The 16,680-nt window shown below is 37.2% G+C and overlaps 1 protein-coding gene across 1 annotated transcript in view; it reads right to left on the reverse strand.

Annotated features, from left to right (window-relative positions):
• Positions 1-1,708: 1,708 nt before the first annotated feature.
• Positions 1,709-16,680, reverse strand: part of LOC114364650 (indole-3-acetaldehyde oxidase-like) — a 52,687-nt gene continuing 37,715 nt past the window's right edge. The window contains 6 exon segments of the mRNA XM_028320873.1: positions 1,709-2,152; positions 5,448-5,589; positions 9,536-9,661; positions 9,948-10,233; positions 11,015-11,226; positions 13,165-13,422. Coding sequence (XP_028176674.1) covers positions 2,016-2,152; positions 5,448-5,589; positions 9,536-9,661; positions 9,948-10,233; positions 11,015-11,226; positions 13,165-13,422 — 1,161 coding nt within the window. The 3' untranslated portion in view covers positions 1,709-2,015.

The following is a 16,680-nucleotide window of genomic DNA, read 5'->3' on the forward strand; positions in this document are numbered from 1 at the left end:
ATTCTCAAAAAGAATTACGTCCCCCTACTAATTGGCTGATTAATGAATCATTATTAATAATTATGATGTTGTACGGAAAAGTTTTTTTTTAAGTTTTGAACTTCCTTCTCTTGTAGAAAAAAGTTGCATTTCAGCAGTAGCACAGAATAATAATAAGTACTACGTACAGAAGTTTTACTTCGCGAAGGTATTTAAAAAAATGTATGCTCAATGTCATTAACAATATGGTATAATTTATTAGCCTGTCTCAAGAGTCAAGCACCATTTTGTTGACAAGTCAGTGATCGGCACTGTGCCGAAGCTATAGGGCTGACTTCGGCAAAATGATTTTCTTCCATCATACACAAGAACATACGCGTGCGTGAGTCAATGTTCGCTCGTATGTGAGGCCTTGTCGAATAGTATCCTGTAGGTGGGCCATCGTGCGTGTTTTGTTTTCGATGTAAACTCGCGGAGATGAACAGGCCTGGCAGTAGAGTTAATCCTTTTTGTTTGATCCATACCTAAACCCTACTAAGCCGACACCCTGTATTAAACCTTTACCTGGTAGTGGCAGAATTGTTGCCACCATATTTTGAACCTTATTGAGAAAACATGGTACAAAACTAATGAAAAATATTTATCTCTACACCAGTTAACATCAATTTCATATAAAAGTTTGAAACCTTTGTTAGGTACACACTTCAGACATTAATATGAAAGTTTCATTTCATCTTCATTCGAACTTCAGAATACTAAGTAATTGCTAATGAGTTCTTATTAAGTTTGCGTGATAATTACTTATACTTATTCTAAGTTGTTTAGCTTTAATTGAAATAAGACGAAGAAGGCAGTGAGTAGGAAGAGAGTATCCTATAGTTGGAACAAAATAAATTGATGATGATGATGAGATAATAAGGCACAAGATCAATTCGTCGTTGTCGTCGAACAAAGACGGTCGTCGATAGGGTTGATAGAAAGAACACATAATATATCTGTACTGCGTTAGCATAATCACATCCGTCGGTGTTTGATTCTGTAGCTTCGATAATAGGCCAGTAGAATTAAACACAAAAATTGATTAAATCGGAAATAATTCCTACAAAAGATTTTTTTGCTTTAATGGCTTCATTGGTTGCCCATTAAGACTCTCCTAAGTTTTCGACTTTTTCGACTCCTAAGTTGAAAACCGAAAAAACGCCCCTTTCGGGGGCCCCCACCACTTAAGCACAACTCCGTCGAAGTCGAAAACTTAGGAGAATCTTAATGGGCAACCAATGAAGCCATTAAAACAATAAAATCTTTTGTAGGAATTATTTCCGATTTAAAAGCTAATTCTACTGGACTATAATATGTTTATGAATTTTGAAAAATAAACATAATTTTATATTAAGGAGCTACTTTAGTTTAGTAAGAGCTAATGCCCAAAAGCCCAAATCGTAACTACGAGTAATTACATAGTTTTGCTAGAGATTTGTGCCTGCATAGAATGGTGAGGGTAAAGACTCCAGCCGGGCTAGGATGCGCGCCGTGATATACTTAATTTATCGCCGTCAAAATGTATGGGCAAAATCGACAAAACGGCGTGATAAACGCTTATCGCGGCGCGCATCCTAGGCTTACTGAAGTCTAGTCAAACAAAAATTTAAAACGGACTCAATAAAAATCGCAATAAAATCAGTTAAGGTTTATTACTAATAACATATAGGCATTCTTTATGCCTATCTAATCTATAAACGAAATAATAACCTAAGACTATTAAAACTAAAGAACCTGCTTCATAAATTATATTAAAACTAAGTGAGGAAATATCAAGAAAAAAATATACGTAGTTTGTGTGCTCTGCTCTACATTTAAATTCCTATAAAAACTAAGGTCTTTGGTATGTCTAGTTAAATATGTGCAGGTCTATTTCTATTCCTAACACGTGATACAGCAATTCTAAATGTTTGGGTCCAAAACATTGGAGAGAAACTATTAATGCCGTATCGGCGACTCCAACGCATGTAAAACGTCAGAAGTCGCCTGATTGAGGATTACATGTCCACTTTCGGGGGGTTCTGGGACTCCCCGATAATGCTTATGTCCTTCGGCTGGTTTTGCTGGTTAATCTCCGGATTGACCTTCGTCACCTGGGCGGAGCTCGGGGAAAGTGCGAAGTTGATCATTTTACCTGAAAATAAAATTGAAATTAGCTTTCTTTTTTGGTTAATTTAGTAATTTATATGTAGTTAGATTTCAGTTCGATTATCTTAAAAATAAATTCTTTTTTGGGTAAAGTTAACGGTTATGAAGGTAGGATTATAATGAAAATAGTTTAAAGGTTATATATTCCGTATAGGAGTAAAATTAGAAATAGTTACGTCTGAAATTATCTTCCTAAACTAGTCTTAAATTATCTTTTTATCTACAATCTTAAATTATTCTTAAATTAAGTATAATCTTTTTATCTGTTTCCGCGTAAGTTTGTAGAGGTACTAGTTATATGGCTATAATTAGCAGAAGAACTAATTATAGATCCTATAATTTTCGCGTGAAGAAGTAACGAACATTCATCTACCCACACAAAATTTCGCATTTACGATATTGTAGGTAGATTCTCTTCACAAACTAAGTGAGTTAGAGGTCACGGCAATCCAGTCCAGTTTTACGGGATGCTGCTATGACTATGACTTAATTTTTTTAATTTATTTTTATGTGACTCTACATAAAAATTGTTTGTATTTCATAAGTGCCAGGGGGGTAGGCCATTTTTGTCGATAAAATTGACATAATAACATCGCCTTAAATTATCGCGAGCCCTATCCCAAACACGCTAGTTATCTAGCACTTTTCCAGGAAACTGTGCTCCGCGTTAATTTGACAGCAGCGATGCATGCCGATCGTCTGCCTCGACTGGGGTTTATGCATAATTTAGGCAAATGGCGGTGCATTTTACATGCAGTTGTCTGACGGTAACAAGTCATCTGACAAACTTGCAACTTCTTGGCAGGTAACCAGATTTAGCAAGTAGGTCAGATATGAAAAAGCAATTTTAACAGTAGCATTGTTAATAAGTATTTCACTTTGGCTTGTCCATAATCTAGGTTAGTTAGTACTTAGTTACTTCGCGTTTTTAAACAACCAGTTCGTTTTTATTGTTGCTATGGGGTTTAATTAATAAAGCGCCATGATTATCTTCAACTTGCTTGTTTATTGCAATCTTACACATGCAAAATATAATTATTACAACGGAGCACATCAAAACAAAACTTTTCAGTCGGCCATTTTTCCACAGAGAGAGACCATAGACTTAGAGCTAGCTTTTTTTTAAACTCTAAACCATAAATAAATGTTTAGTGTTGTCATTACTCAACAGTTTTTATATCAAATCTACAATGCGCATTTTTAGCACTTTCATCATCATCAGCACCATAGATATCACAACTAGTCAGCACTAACCAAGCTTTTGTGAGTTAAAGTCGAAAGTTTGTGAGTGTATTGTTACTTCTTCGTTAATAATATTCTTCATTCTACCGTGTTCGTTCTACTATCATTTTCTCGTCTGTACTACCTAAAAATAATCTTAGTGATTATTATAATCGGAATATAATTCCGAGGACAATATATGGTCGGTTATTAGCAAATAACCCCCCATACGTCTAAACGGCTGGAGTGATTTTAATATTTGGCATGGAGTAAGCCGATACCCTGGATTGACACATAGGCCACGTGTTACTGCGGTTAACACCGCTGGGCTGGCACCTCATATATTATGTTAGCATCATCATCATCATCATCTCAGCCATAGGACGTCCACTGCTGAACATAGGCCTCCCAATGCTTTCCATGTTGCCCGGTTGGTAGCGGCCTGCGTCCAGCGCCTTCCTGCTACCTATGATGTCGTCGGTCCACCTTGTGGGTGGACGTCCCACGCTGTTATGTATGACCCAGTTATGTAGAACAGCTTTATTAGTGCTATAGCTTACACGAAAGCGCCTATAAATAACCGAACGATGATTCGACAGCGGTGATGCATGCCGATATTGCTCGTGGCGTGAGATGGGACGCATATTTTAGGGAAATGCATTCGATGCATTTTAATGCACTCCTCGGAAGGCTGTCTGTTAGTGAGCTATTTGTCTATTTGTTTTGATGCATGTAAGTAAAAGTATTGGACAGGTATTGGTTATTACGAGGAGAAACTTACATTCGGTTTGAGAAATGATACAATAAAAAGGTTTATATTTTGTGGTTTATGTGTTTGATACCATCAGGACATCATGTAATTTGAACTATGTAACGCACAATGCCTACTAAATTGTTTAGAAGAGAATATTAAAGTCCTTTATTAATAATATAATTGAATATGAGTCTCATACAGTTGCATTTTAACTGTAACTACTTCTATTTCATTACATATCTTCAAATAATCTCTTGGTAGAGCGCTATTATCAATGAATGCAAACGACTAAGAAATGTTGAATTTCTTAGTACCCATGCTATTTAATCACTAGGCATTGAATATGAAGTTAACTCTTTTGAAATCATTCGTTAAACATAAACAAAAATGTTCATGTATTACTTTGATGTCAACTTATCGAGCCAATAAGTTTGAATAGCATCGATAAATAACGACATCAAAGAATTAAATAAGCTCTTACACTAACGAGCCTTCTACGAGTATTTGTACCGATTTCTTTATTGCATCAGCCTGACTTGATTTGTACCCGCAGACGGTCCACAATCAAAGGGAAGCTCCGATGCATAGATGAAACTAATGGAAAAGGATCCTCTTCAGAAAATATGCATCGGATTCAATACTTGAAAACTACGCTTACAATAGCCACAACCTCTTGGGAATAAAGGCTTTTGAGTAACTTAGCTTGTGAGATAGACTTATTGATATGAAGAAATAGGTACTACCTATTTATCTCTAAGTATCTTTTGCGGCTTCAAGATCTTATTGAATCAAAGAACTATGCTTATTGAGAGAAAAAAGTGCTGTTGCGAGAAACATTGATTTTCTCTTGGCTTTTTTTCATCGGACAACTTGAAACTTACAAAACTTGCAAAATTATATTATTACAAAATAGCTTCATTTTATATCTCTCAGTCGCCAGTTTATCACTCAGACTGCAGTCTACGAGTAACTTACTTAGGGCTGATTTTTCAACCGTCGGATAACTTTTAACTGAATAATAAGTTTGGCAGATTGACAGTTTTAGTACGGGAAATATGTCAAAATGACAAGGTTATTCTTCAGTTAAAAAATATCTGACGATTGAAAAATCAGCCCTTAGTCGACTTTTGTTTATATTGTTTTGTTTTTTATAATTTGTAACACATTGGTGGTATTGAACCCACTTTTCCACCTAAATAACCTCCTACGTATGTTTTCAAACGGAACGTTTTTCATGAAACTTTAGTGAAATCCATAAATATAAGTTTTAATGGAGGGCCGTAAAGTAGGTATGTACTTTCCTTACCCTTGAACTGGTACACCAGAGAGCCAACAAGGCCCACGAATCCGACGCCAGCTAGCAACCACTTCACCACGCTGACGATCCTCTTCGGGATGAAGAGCTGGTTCTTCAGCATCTTCACGAAGGTTTTATTGAGGGCTAGACCCTGAAATATAGAACAACTATAAAATATATTTGCAAAAGGCCTTTATTTAGAAAGAGTAAGAAATATGTATCAATATAGCATAAATCACAAATAGGTTTAGCTTGCCCTGACCTTAAATCTGTCAAATTCCCTCTATGCTCAATATTATTATGGGGGATGTTTGGTATTATCTTTATTTTTAAGCTTTCAGTGTGTAATGTTTTTGTATTGTGCTAAATAAACTTTTATTGATTCTTCTTCTTCTTAAGTTTAAGTCTAAAGTCATATTATAAAGTCCAAAATCCATTTACGTGTCGGTTGATTGAAAGTTGACCGGCGACTATCATTCAAATTGTGTGAAAACTGTTACCTTCCTTTTATAGCATGTTAATTTTATATTAGGCTAAAGTTGATTTTCTCACTTCGCTGACCCTTGTTTAAAAGTTTGAAAGTGGATTATAAATTAAAAACCAAAAACTCAGGTGAAACTAATAGTTTTCTATTTTTGATAAATTTTAATTAAGTTGTTATAACTTAACCTTTCTTTGAATACTGAAAGTGAAAGGTAAATTTTATGAAAACAAAAACGCACTGAATTTGCAACAGCTGTGGCAGCGGATACGAATCCCTCTAGAGGCAAATGTCAAAGTTATAAGCACGAGCATTTATACCTTTAATTGAATTTCCTTTTAAAGGTTAAATGACTGTAAGTAGAATTATTTCATACTCATAATTATCATTAACAGTGAATTTAATGATTGACTGTTAACAAGCACAGAACAGAACCAGACTTAAGTATGCCTAAATTTTTGCTACTAAATATGAAGTGTTCAGTTTCATTGCCTAACACAAGCTCTGCTAATCATCATCATCATCATTTCAGCCACAGGACGTCCATTGCTGAACGTAGGCCTCCCCCAATGACTTCCACATCGCACGGTTGGTAGCGGCCTGCAATAGTCCAGTCAATAAAACATAGACGGAAATGCATAGTTTCCGAGTATTAAGCGAAAAACCGAAAAATTGTACCTTCGAACCCCCCTCTCTCCGTCGGGAGCGGGCTAAGGGCGGGAACTTTTGATATCACCTTCTAACTAGTCTAAATAAAATCCCGAAGTCAGAAATTGTGTTCCACGCATTTCTCTCTACACCGTCGTTAAAGCATTCATTGACTGGATTATAAGTCCTTGTTGAAGCGGCGCTCCAGGAACTTGACCATCGCCGTAAGGTAGCATCCCTATCGGTTTTCTACAGGCTACACTTCGTAGAATGTGCGAAAGAATTACACGAATTAATTCCACCAGCCCCCTTCCATCATTGGGGAACCAGACGCAGGTTAGCGTACCATCCCTATATTGTTGACATTCCACCAGCTCGCACTAAGCGTTTCGATGACTCTTTTATGCGAACAGCTAGGGACTGGAATTCGTTGCCTGCTGCTGTCTTTCCCGAAAACTATAATCCGGGCCTCTTCAAGGCGAGAGTGAATAAGCACTTACAGGGCAGATATGTACCATCCTAGACTGCATCCCACTTAACATCAGGTGCGATTGTGGTGAAATACCTGCCTTGTTATGCATAAAAAAGAAAAGTATTTTGATTTTTTATTTCTTTGTTTTCATTAGTTTTTTAGTACGAGTCTAGGCAATAGCTGTTTATTTTATTTTATTTATTAGGACAACCAACAAGACAAACACTATACTATAACTAAAAGTGCTTAGAACTAAGTGTTGTCATTATTAAAGGCTGCCACGGCATGCATTGTGGACAGTTGCAAATTTTAAAACTAACACAGTGACTATTTAGGTATTTGCTGACGCCGTAAGCTGTTGTAGGTGGTATGAAAATTTTCTTCTATTTCCTACTTAAGTTAGCCGTTAGCCGCCATATTCTCGAGCGGCCTGTAAGTGTAAGCCGCGACACGTGTCGTCAGTCATTGCCCCACGAGCGCGTTAACAACTTTACATGTTACGGATAGTCGGGATAGGGACTGAATATCAATAATGTAGCCGTTGAAACTTGTCCTAACATCTTAAGCTTAACGTCAAATTTTGGTCGACCTAGTAAGGGATTATTTATTTTTATTTAAAACTTCCAAGTACATAATTTAAGAGGTCAGATGGTATTAATCACCCGATGGTGTTCGACTCAATCTTTGGGACAAGCAGAAAAATTAGAACATACATAGGCTCAGTTTGATGAGGTTATGCTCTACGAATTATTAAATAACAAAGGATTTACATGACTTAGGGTTAGGGTGGGTTGCACCATCTTGCTTTAACTTTGACAAACGTCAAAAATCTGTCAAACTCCATACAAAAAGCACCGGTTATTGTCATTGTTACGGTTAAAATAAGGTGGTGCAACTCAGCCTTAATGAGCAAGTTTCAAATACTCGTAGACATTTCGTAGATCATTAATCATTATTATAGATTCACAATTTGATTTGATTATGGTAGTTTGGTTGATATAATTCTGCCTGATATCCTCAACAATCTAAATATATAAAAGGAGAAACTGACTGACTGACTGACAGATCAACGCACAGCCTAAACGGCTAAACGTAGGCACTTGAAATCTGGAAGGGACGTAGCTTAGGTACCGTAGAGGTGCACTAAGAAAGGAATTTCCGAAATTCCCACGGGAACGGGAATTAGCGGGAAAAACGGGATTCACGCGTACGAAGTCGCGGGCGGCCGCTAGTATATTACATATTTTAGACATAAAATATATAAATATTTTGTCTCATTCTCCAACTTCATATAAAAAGGAATCCAAATAAAATAATTCAGTAACATGTCATATTATATTTTTCTCTTGTAATATTTTCTACAGCTACGTGATGTTTTCGTTTTATTCATAATTTCAGTAACACGTGCCTGTATAAAGACGTCAAGAATTCTCAAAAGAAGGGTGCCAGTCTACGAGTAATATCCACTTCAAATGGTTTTAATAGAGCTCAGGAAATTATTATGGCGATTGTCGACACATTTTAAATCCTTATTCTTTTGAAACTACCTACCTACTTATGCCTTACGAAATCTCAAGGAAAACCGATGCTATTTCCACTACGAGCACATGAGGGAACGGAGGGAAGTCAAACCTTAACTTCGAACTCCTCCTATGTTCTTCTGATTAATTTCGTTGTGGGTCTACTGACAGTTCAACTTTCCCCCGGGACAAACCTGACCTTCACTGGTTGGGTCTTTATTGGCGGTCAAGCTATAGCTTGGTTCTGGCTACACAGGAGTTGCATTGGTGGGAAAGAGAGGTGGGAATAGTCCCGTACGAGCACATGAGTAGCGAAGCGAGAAACAGGGACGATTCACGAACGAATTTATTTGGGACAATTACTCGTAATAGGCACCAATAACTTTCCCCCTTTTTTACTTGAAGTATGAAACACCAAAATATGGATAATGAGTGCATTAAGGAAAACCTTGTTATGGTTTAAAAAGCAGCAATGAGTCAGGTCCCAGCTCATTATAGTTCAATGTTAAGTGGGGGCAGCTTGCTGTGATTCCCACACCCTTGCATGCACCCCGATGGATATGTTCCGCATGTTTTTTTCAATAGGTCAAGTACATGTCAAGAATTTTTCAATGCCTTTTAAAAATAGTAAAAGCTGACCCTGGTAAAATTGATCTATGGTAGAGCGACTTGCATTTATTTGATACTTAGTTATCTACCTAGATTCTAGAATATTTTCAGAATGTCTCTCCCATCTACGAGTATAATAACTTAATGAAAATTAACACGATTATTAGTTATGTACTGAAATCTTGAAATTCCTGAAAAAATGAGGTTGGGTTCCTGATAACTTTCTGAAACCAGTATGGGATAATAGAAAATGCTGAGAAAGCTTTTAAGAACCATAATGATACTTTTATGCTTTTATGGCGATAAAGTTGAACTCTCTCGACCGGTCTACGAATGGCGGATAAGCATATCGTAGTGTTTATCTCACCTCTTCTATCCAAAATAAAGGCGTCATAGTTCCAGGGAGGTCCTTGATGAGGTCCATTTTGTCGGTTTTCAGGAGTATTATGTTGAACTGTACGCGTTGTTTGGCAACCATTGGAGTTCCTGATATCTGTAATATTATAAAAAGTCCGCAAAGTGTTTACACATGTCAAGTGCAAAGAATACAATAATTAATTTGTCGCGCCAGGTAAATTAGTACATATTATAATTCTATTTCATCGTTGTCTAGCCTCATCGGACGAGCTTTGCTTAGCTTTGGACTAGATGGCACAGCATAAAAATATCGAAACTATTATTTTACTTTTATTGCACAGCGTAGATGTGACATAACCATGTTTAATGAAATTTAATGAAGTTATAAAAAAAACTGAAATTCTTGCTGAAAAATTATTTACCGGTTCAAAGTCAATTTCGATTCCATGCTCATTGGCATCGGGGCTTAATCCTTTGACATCCTTCAATAACTGTGGGTCGCTATCAAGGTAGTGTGGGAGACTGGCATACATCGGTGCCTTCATACACTTCATGAGGTCCATGAGGCCTTTGGGAGGGCATTTGTCAGGGCTGTCACAGTAGCACTGCAGTTCAGGATCATTGGCAAAGTCCCCAATGTTGGCTACGTAGCGGTTTGTCTTGATCCCTCTGTAGGAGGTCTTCTTTTGGTACCAGGGCTTGAAAGACCTGTAGAGAAAAAATAATAATCTGTAAAATCTTTGTGATTCTATTTAAATAAAATGCGAAAGTGTGTGTTTTCGTAACCTCTATACGCAAATAGTATTTTGATGACCGATTTTGTTGAAACTGTTCGTTTACCAAGAATAGAATAAGCCATTTTATGAGTTAGGCTATTTTTAGCGAAAGCTTACACGTTTGTTTTATTTACAAAATTCCTGATTGGTACGGACGCTACCTATTTATATTTTATGCTAATATCAGATCTGAACCAATAGAAACGAATGATATGCGGAATTGCAAATTTACAATCGAGTCTCTCGCTTGTTTTGCATCGACCCAAAAATAAATATTGGGATTCCGCCCCGAATATTAGCGATTTTGATCGACAGGTCCAAAAATATCTTACTGGATTGGTCTTGAATTCACTAGAGGAGAGCTGCGAGTATATTACAGAACAATGTGTCGCTCTAAGCTACATCGTCGTTTCAGCCAAATGACGTCCACTGCTGGACAAAGGCCTCCCCCAAGGTTTTCCATAATGAACGGTCTAAGCTACGTGTATGGTCATAAAACATGTTGTGGCCAGACACGCTGTATCGAAACCATATATTCGTAAAACGATTAGACATTTAGATGCATCTTAGGCACATCTACCTCCAGTGTCAGTGCTGCAGTGAAACGTGCCAAATGTTGTTACATGAGCTAAGTTTTTGAAGAAGACAATAGCAATATTGTCATTTTGCCCTTGCTTAGATTAATGTTTAAAAAGCTATGACTGACTACCAACCTGCAAAGGTCATCAGAGAACGACTCAAGGTTGTCCTTCTCAGTGAGGAAAGGTGGGAAGACCGTGCCGTCCGTTCCTTCGAACTCGTTGCATTTGTCCCTCCAGACGTCCTGCTCTGTCTTCCCATCTATGGCGATGACTTTTCCCACATCCATGACGTTCTTGATGCCTCTGCGCACGGTGACCACGTGGGGATCTATGGTGCCGTTTCGCTAGGAAAAAGTTAAAATGAGTGCTAAGTACAGGGTGGCCCAGAAGAAAGTTCACTTTTGAACTGTGCATTTTTATAGAACTTTAACTATTGCAATTTAAAGGAAATTTAATGCAATTTATATTTAAATTTACCTTTTTTGAATTACATCACCCAGGAGATTTCCTTGACGCTTACAACATTCGATCAACACACATCAAAATTTTGAAATGCGTTCTGTAGAATTACCTCGAAACCTATTTTCAATTTTTTGCAGAATGCTCAGCTTCAGTTGCTGCATGGTTGTTGGATTATTAAAGTATACTCTATTCTTAAGGTAACACCACAAAAAATAATTTTTTGGAGTGAGATCAGGGCTTCCTGGTGGCCAGGAGATGTCACCCCTGCCTGAAAAAATATTTTTGTGGGAACATGTCTCTTACCGTGTAAATGCTCTCATTTGAAGTGAGGCTATCCCCATGTTGATGAAACCAAGTGCTCCTGTCATAGCCTTGCGAATCTTGCAGCTTTGAAATCAAAAAGCTTTTCAGCCTACCAGTATAGCGCTCTTAAAAATTAATCATCCTTTCAATGCAACAAACCAATTAAGCAGGGGTGAAATCTTTCTGCCTCCTAGAAGTACTAATCTAATTCCAGCAGACTTCTTTTTGTGGAGTTACCTTATGAGCAATGTATACTCTAATAATCCAAAAACTCTGTAGCATTCATCCATCCTGAATCCATTTCAAGGTAACTCTAACGAAAGTTTTCCAACATTTTGATGTATGTTGACCGAATGTTGTAAACGTCAAGGGAATCACATGTACGATAAATTTTATAAAAGAAAGTAAATTTTAAAATAAATTGCACTAAATTTCCTTTAAATTGCAATTGTTAAAGTTCCACAAAAATGTACAGTTTTCGTTTCCTTGAATTTTCAAAAGTGAATTTTCTTCTGGGCCACCATGTAGATACAAACTGAGGGTATTGGTAATGATCAATTCTGTTTCTTTACAATAGTTGGTTATAAATTGATAGAATCAATAGATATGAATGAGTTTTACAGGTCGATTCCACTTTGGTGTTCTTTGATCACCCATTGATAAGAAGTTCACTTTGATCACCTGGGTGATCAAATTCTGGTGATCAAAGTGGATTTGACCGTTTTAACGGATCCGAATCCATGAAAATACAATCCGCGATAGTCGTGGAACTATTTGTATGGTATTTTACGTAACTAGATACGATTTCCGTCATCCGATTTCTAAAAAGTCAATTTTTAGATCCGTATTTTGAAGAATTTAGACCCGACGTAGTGTGAAAACGCTCTCAGGTTGCATTGAACAAGTTTCATAGAAGTACCTACAAATCAAATTAAAGATACTTCATAAACAAAGAAATTGGACAAACCCCGACAACGCTAACATGGGCAATGGAATGAAAACGATAAAACAGTGTGCAAGGTTTACAGAAACAACAATGCATGTGCATTGTGCCCGTTTTCTGAATCAACAACATCATCGTACGTACATTGCCTTTAGCTAGACAGTTGAATATTCGCCACCGTTCGTTCGTTCGTTTGTTTCAGCCGAAAGACGTTCACAGCTGGACAAAGGCGCGATCGCTTTCAATAAAATTCATAAAATCAATCCATCTGTTGTTATGATGAACTAGCGAGGTAATCACAAAATCAAACTGATAACGATCAAAATGATTTAGAGACACTGGCCCACGGATTCTGAATTGAGTTTTTAAGCTTGAGAGTGCTCATTATCTACTTATAGTATATGAACTTATAAAACTATTTTCGTTTCTCTGAATTGATTTGGGAAACCAAAATGGGCTTGGGTTTATGCTAAGCCCGAGGAGATAATGAGCTCGTTCAAGTTGAGACTCTCAAGTCAGAAACCAAGGATTAATCATAAATATACTTAGCAATCTTTTGTTGGAAAATGCTTACCATTCCAAACAACGAGAACCTAAACTGATTGTTAGGCTCAAAAGTCATCCCAGTAGCGCCTTCTTTCTTCAAAGCAGTGCAGACAGCTTTCGGCGCGAACTCAGTTCGGGCACAGTTGATGATGATCCCTCGGAACAGGAGGTCCAGGACCTTCACCCTGATGAAGATGTCCTTCGGCTCATCGAAGATCCCGTTGAAGGCTTTCCCCAGCATGTTCAGCATGGCTGGCTTTTCGTTGTTCACGATAGTGGCCATACTCTAGAATTACAATTTAGGTTTTTAGACTATTGTTATTTGCATCTAAGGACTAGAACTTGTGACCTTTTGGTGCACATTCTCTGAACAATAATGCAACCTGTGGGCAAGACTGTTATTCACATTTACATAAATATGTAGTAGGTTGGTATGACCACACATGCAATATCTTACTTAATATTATAAATGCGAAAGTTTGGATGTCTGGATGTCTGGATGTTTGTTACTCTTTCACGCAAAAACTACTGAACGGATTTTGATGAAACTTTACAGTATTATTGCTTATAACCCAGATTAACATATAGGTTATAATTTATGACGATCTTTGACAAACTAAATTTCACGCGTGTGAAGCCGCGGGCTTAAAATAGTTCTAGTTGATACTTAACTACATATTTAGATCACAATTTTGATCAATTTCGGATTTTGTTTATCGTCGAGTAGTTCTACTTCTATGAGTCTTTTAATGAATTTCGATACAGCAAAAAATTACTGGTAACTATGAAGTTATGCTAATGGTGAAAAACTTTAGAACTAGGTTACTCTAAAGTCGCAAAAATATTGCGGAGAATCGCACACATAAGAGATTATTGCCGTCGATTCTAGTGCAACTCAGCCGAAGTTGTTATTTGCGTCTTATTACTATGTAGGTAGGTGGTTTGATCAAATCTAAACTTATAACTTATTTGGGCAAAAGTAGTAAGTATATAAGTTGTGGTTTAAGTTTGAACTGAGGAACGAAAATACTTAGATGTTTTAAGCTTTCGTTACTTACTCATAAATCTTCTACGAAATATACGAAAAGTATCAAGCAACTGTCTAGCACAAACTTTAACAAACCATTCCAATTTAAGATGATCCTTATTAGTGATAATATTAAACGAACCTTACCTTATCATAAACTATGGTCAATCATCTAAATATTTAAAAGGAGAAACTGACTGACTGACTGACAGATCAACGCACAGCCTAAACGGCTAAACGTAGGCACTTGAAATTTGGAAGGGACGTAGCTTAGGTACCGTAGAGGTGCACTAAGAAAGGAATTCCCGAAATTCCCACGGGAACGGGAATTAGCGGGAAAAACGGGATTCACGCGTACGAAGTCGCGGGCAGCCGCTAGTAAAATATATTTTTAAATTGACTATTATCATATCATAGCAGGTCAGGTCACATTAAGGTAAATACCATGCCCTCATATACAGGGGTAATAGAGTCGATTTTGTAATAACTGATGTATTGTCGACCGTAATATCACTCTCCCATATCAAATAATATCTTCCCCGTAACAAGGAATTTTGGCTGTCTTCTTAAGTAGTAAGTAGTTCAGGGACATTAACGTAGGCCCATAGAATTAAAGAAACCTTTTGTGATTTATTAGTAATTTTACTGAAAATAATCCGACATAAAAACCCTACAAGAACTTTAGTAAAGATTCTTTTGTTTTTGCGAAGGAAAGCTGTTGCGTACATTTGCTCAATCGTTTTGATTTTGCTAAGCTAGTTGAGAGTGTAGAAGACGTATATCCAAGTATGATCAATATTCAGCTATTCCTAGCACCAATGGTAGGTTTAGTGATGCGCCGCATATGCGTATTCGGTAAGTTTGGCGCATCTACAAATTTACTCTCTAGATCTGCCACTTTCGTAAACATTTACGAATATGAAATCCCACCATCCAAACATTTTCATGTAAAATGTTGCTAAGACGAACCGTAAGGCTCGCACTGCAAAAAGTAAATCTCATGTAGGAGACAAAATTCTAACTTTACACGCTTTAACTTAACACCTTAGTTAAAATATGATGCATGGCCGTAACCACTGAGCTTTTGGAGCACATCTTGAGGTTGAGAGCCATCTGCGCTTACCCATGTCCGGTGAACTTGAAAAATTGTAACATCTACTGATGTAAACCCATTTTCGTAAAATAAATAATTTGATTTGATTTGAAGCTGAAAAAGTCGCTCACGGCTATCAGCACCGTCCTTTCGAAAAAAAAAATAACCACTGAGCTGCTACGTATCTGCATTCGTATCACTTCTGAAGATCCGTTACATCACTAGGGTACGTCCTAGTTACTAAGTCAGGTGTAACGCAACTAATAGCTTTAAGCCTCTGCAGAGAGCCGTATGTGCGGCGCGATGTACTCGTAAGTGCAACGTATTCCCAAAAGGTTAGACTGAGGTTAAAGACTAAAAACCCCGATGAAGTCCAAAGATTAAGATAGTTATTCGACTTAAAAATAACGCTATCATTATATAAATGTGATTTACCAGTGATATTTGCTGACCAAATTGGTAGAAATTATTTATAGAGATGTGGTGAAAGAGGACTAAAGGCTTTTAAAAAAAGATACACTCAAGAAATAGAATCACGTCTCTGTTGAATCAACTTTTTGTCTTTAAAAAAATAAACCATTACAATATGGTACAACCGCGTGCAGAGCCGCGGTAACAGCCAGTCTCTTTATAAGTACTAATACATCCTATCTATTCTTGTTATTGGGAATATGGATTTGAGAACTATTTTCTTCATATCCTAAGACTAGGTTTTGCCCGGAGCTTCACCCACGTGAAATTTAGTGTCACAGATCGGCATGAATTATAGCCATGTGAATCTGGGTTACAAACAACAATACTGTAAAGTTACAACAAAATCCGTTCAGTAGGTTTTGCGTGAAAAAGTAATAAACATACATCATGACACCCTAACATCCATACAAACTTTCGCATTTATAATATTAGTAGGATATAGATGTTATGTTCATTTCCAATATGTGTGGTTGAGTAACCAGGTACCTTATTCCATGCCTGCCTCCTGCCTCCTCGCTTATCATGTTCAGCGTGACAGTTATAGACCTAGTTTCGCCCGTCTGCTTGAATCGGATTGTAATATCTCGCATGTGACGAAACCACATATACAGGGTGACAGGAATTGCGTGAAATCTCCATAGTTACTCCAGCGGGAGAAGTGTAAGCCAAATAATTTGCCTGTGATAAATTAGATACGCCGTGCTACTGCAGTGGAAACCAGTTCACGGTGATGCAAGTCATCACCATAACTATTAAGCAATAAGTCATGCTGTAGTATGTAGTAGTCATGTTGCATAGAAATCAATCCCGATGGTTCTCATACTAGAATTTTCTCATAAATTTTGTAATACGAGTTGTTGGTGTTTACTTCTAGAGTAATCGATATCACGGCAACCCAACACGTGTAAAATACAAATTGTCTTAGTTTCATTTTGCATTGCTTGCATTAG

This window comes from Ostrinia furnacalis, unplaced genomic scaffold (genome assembly GCF_004193835.3).
Source record: "Ostrinia furnacalis isolate ACB-3 unplaced genomic scaffold, ASM419383v2 OfSCF7455, whole genome shotgun sequence".
In the NCBI taxonomy this organism is placed as follows: Eukaryota; Metazoa; Arthropoda; class Insecta; order Lepidoptera; family Crambidae; genus Ostrinia; species Ostrinia furnacalis.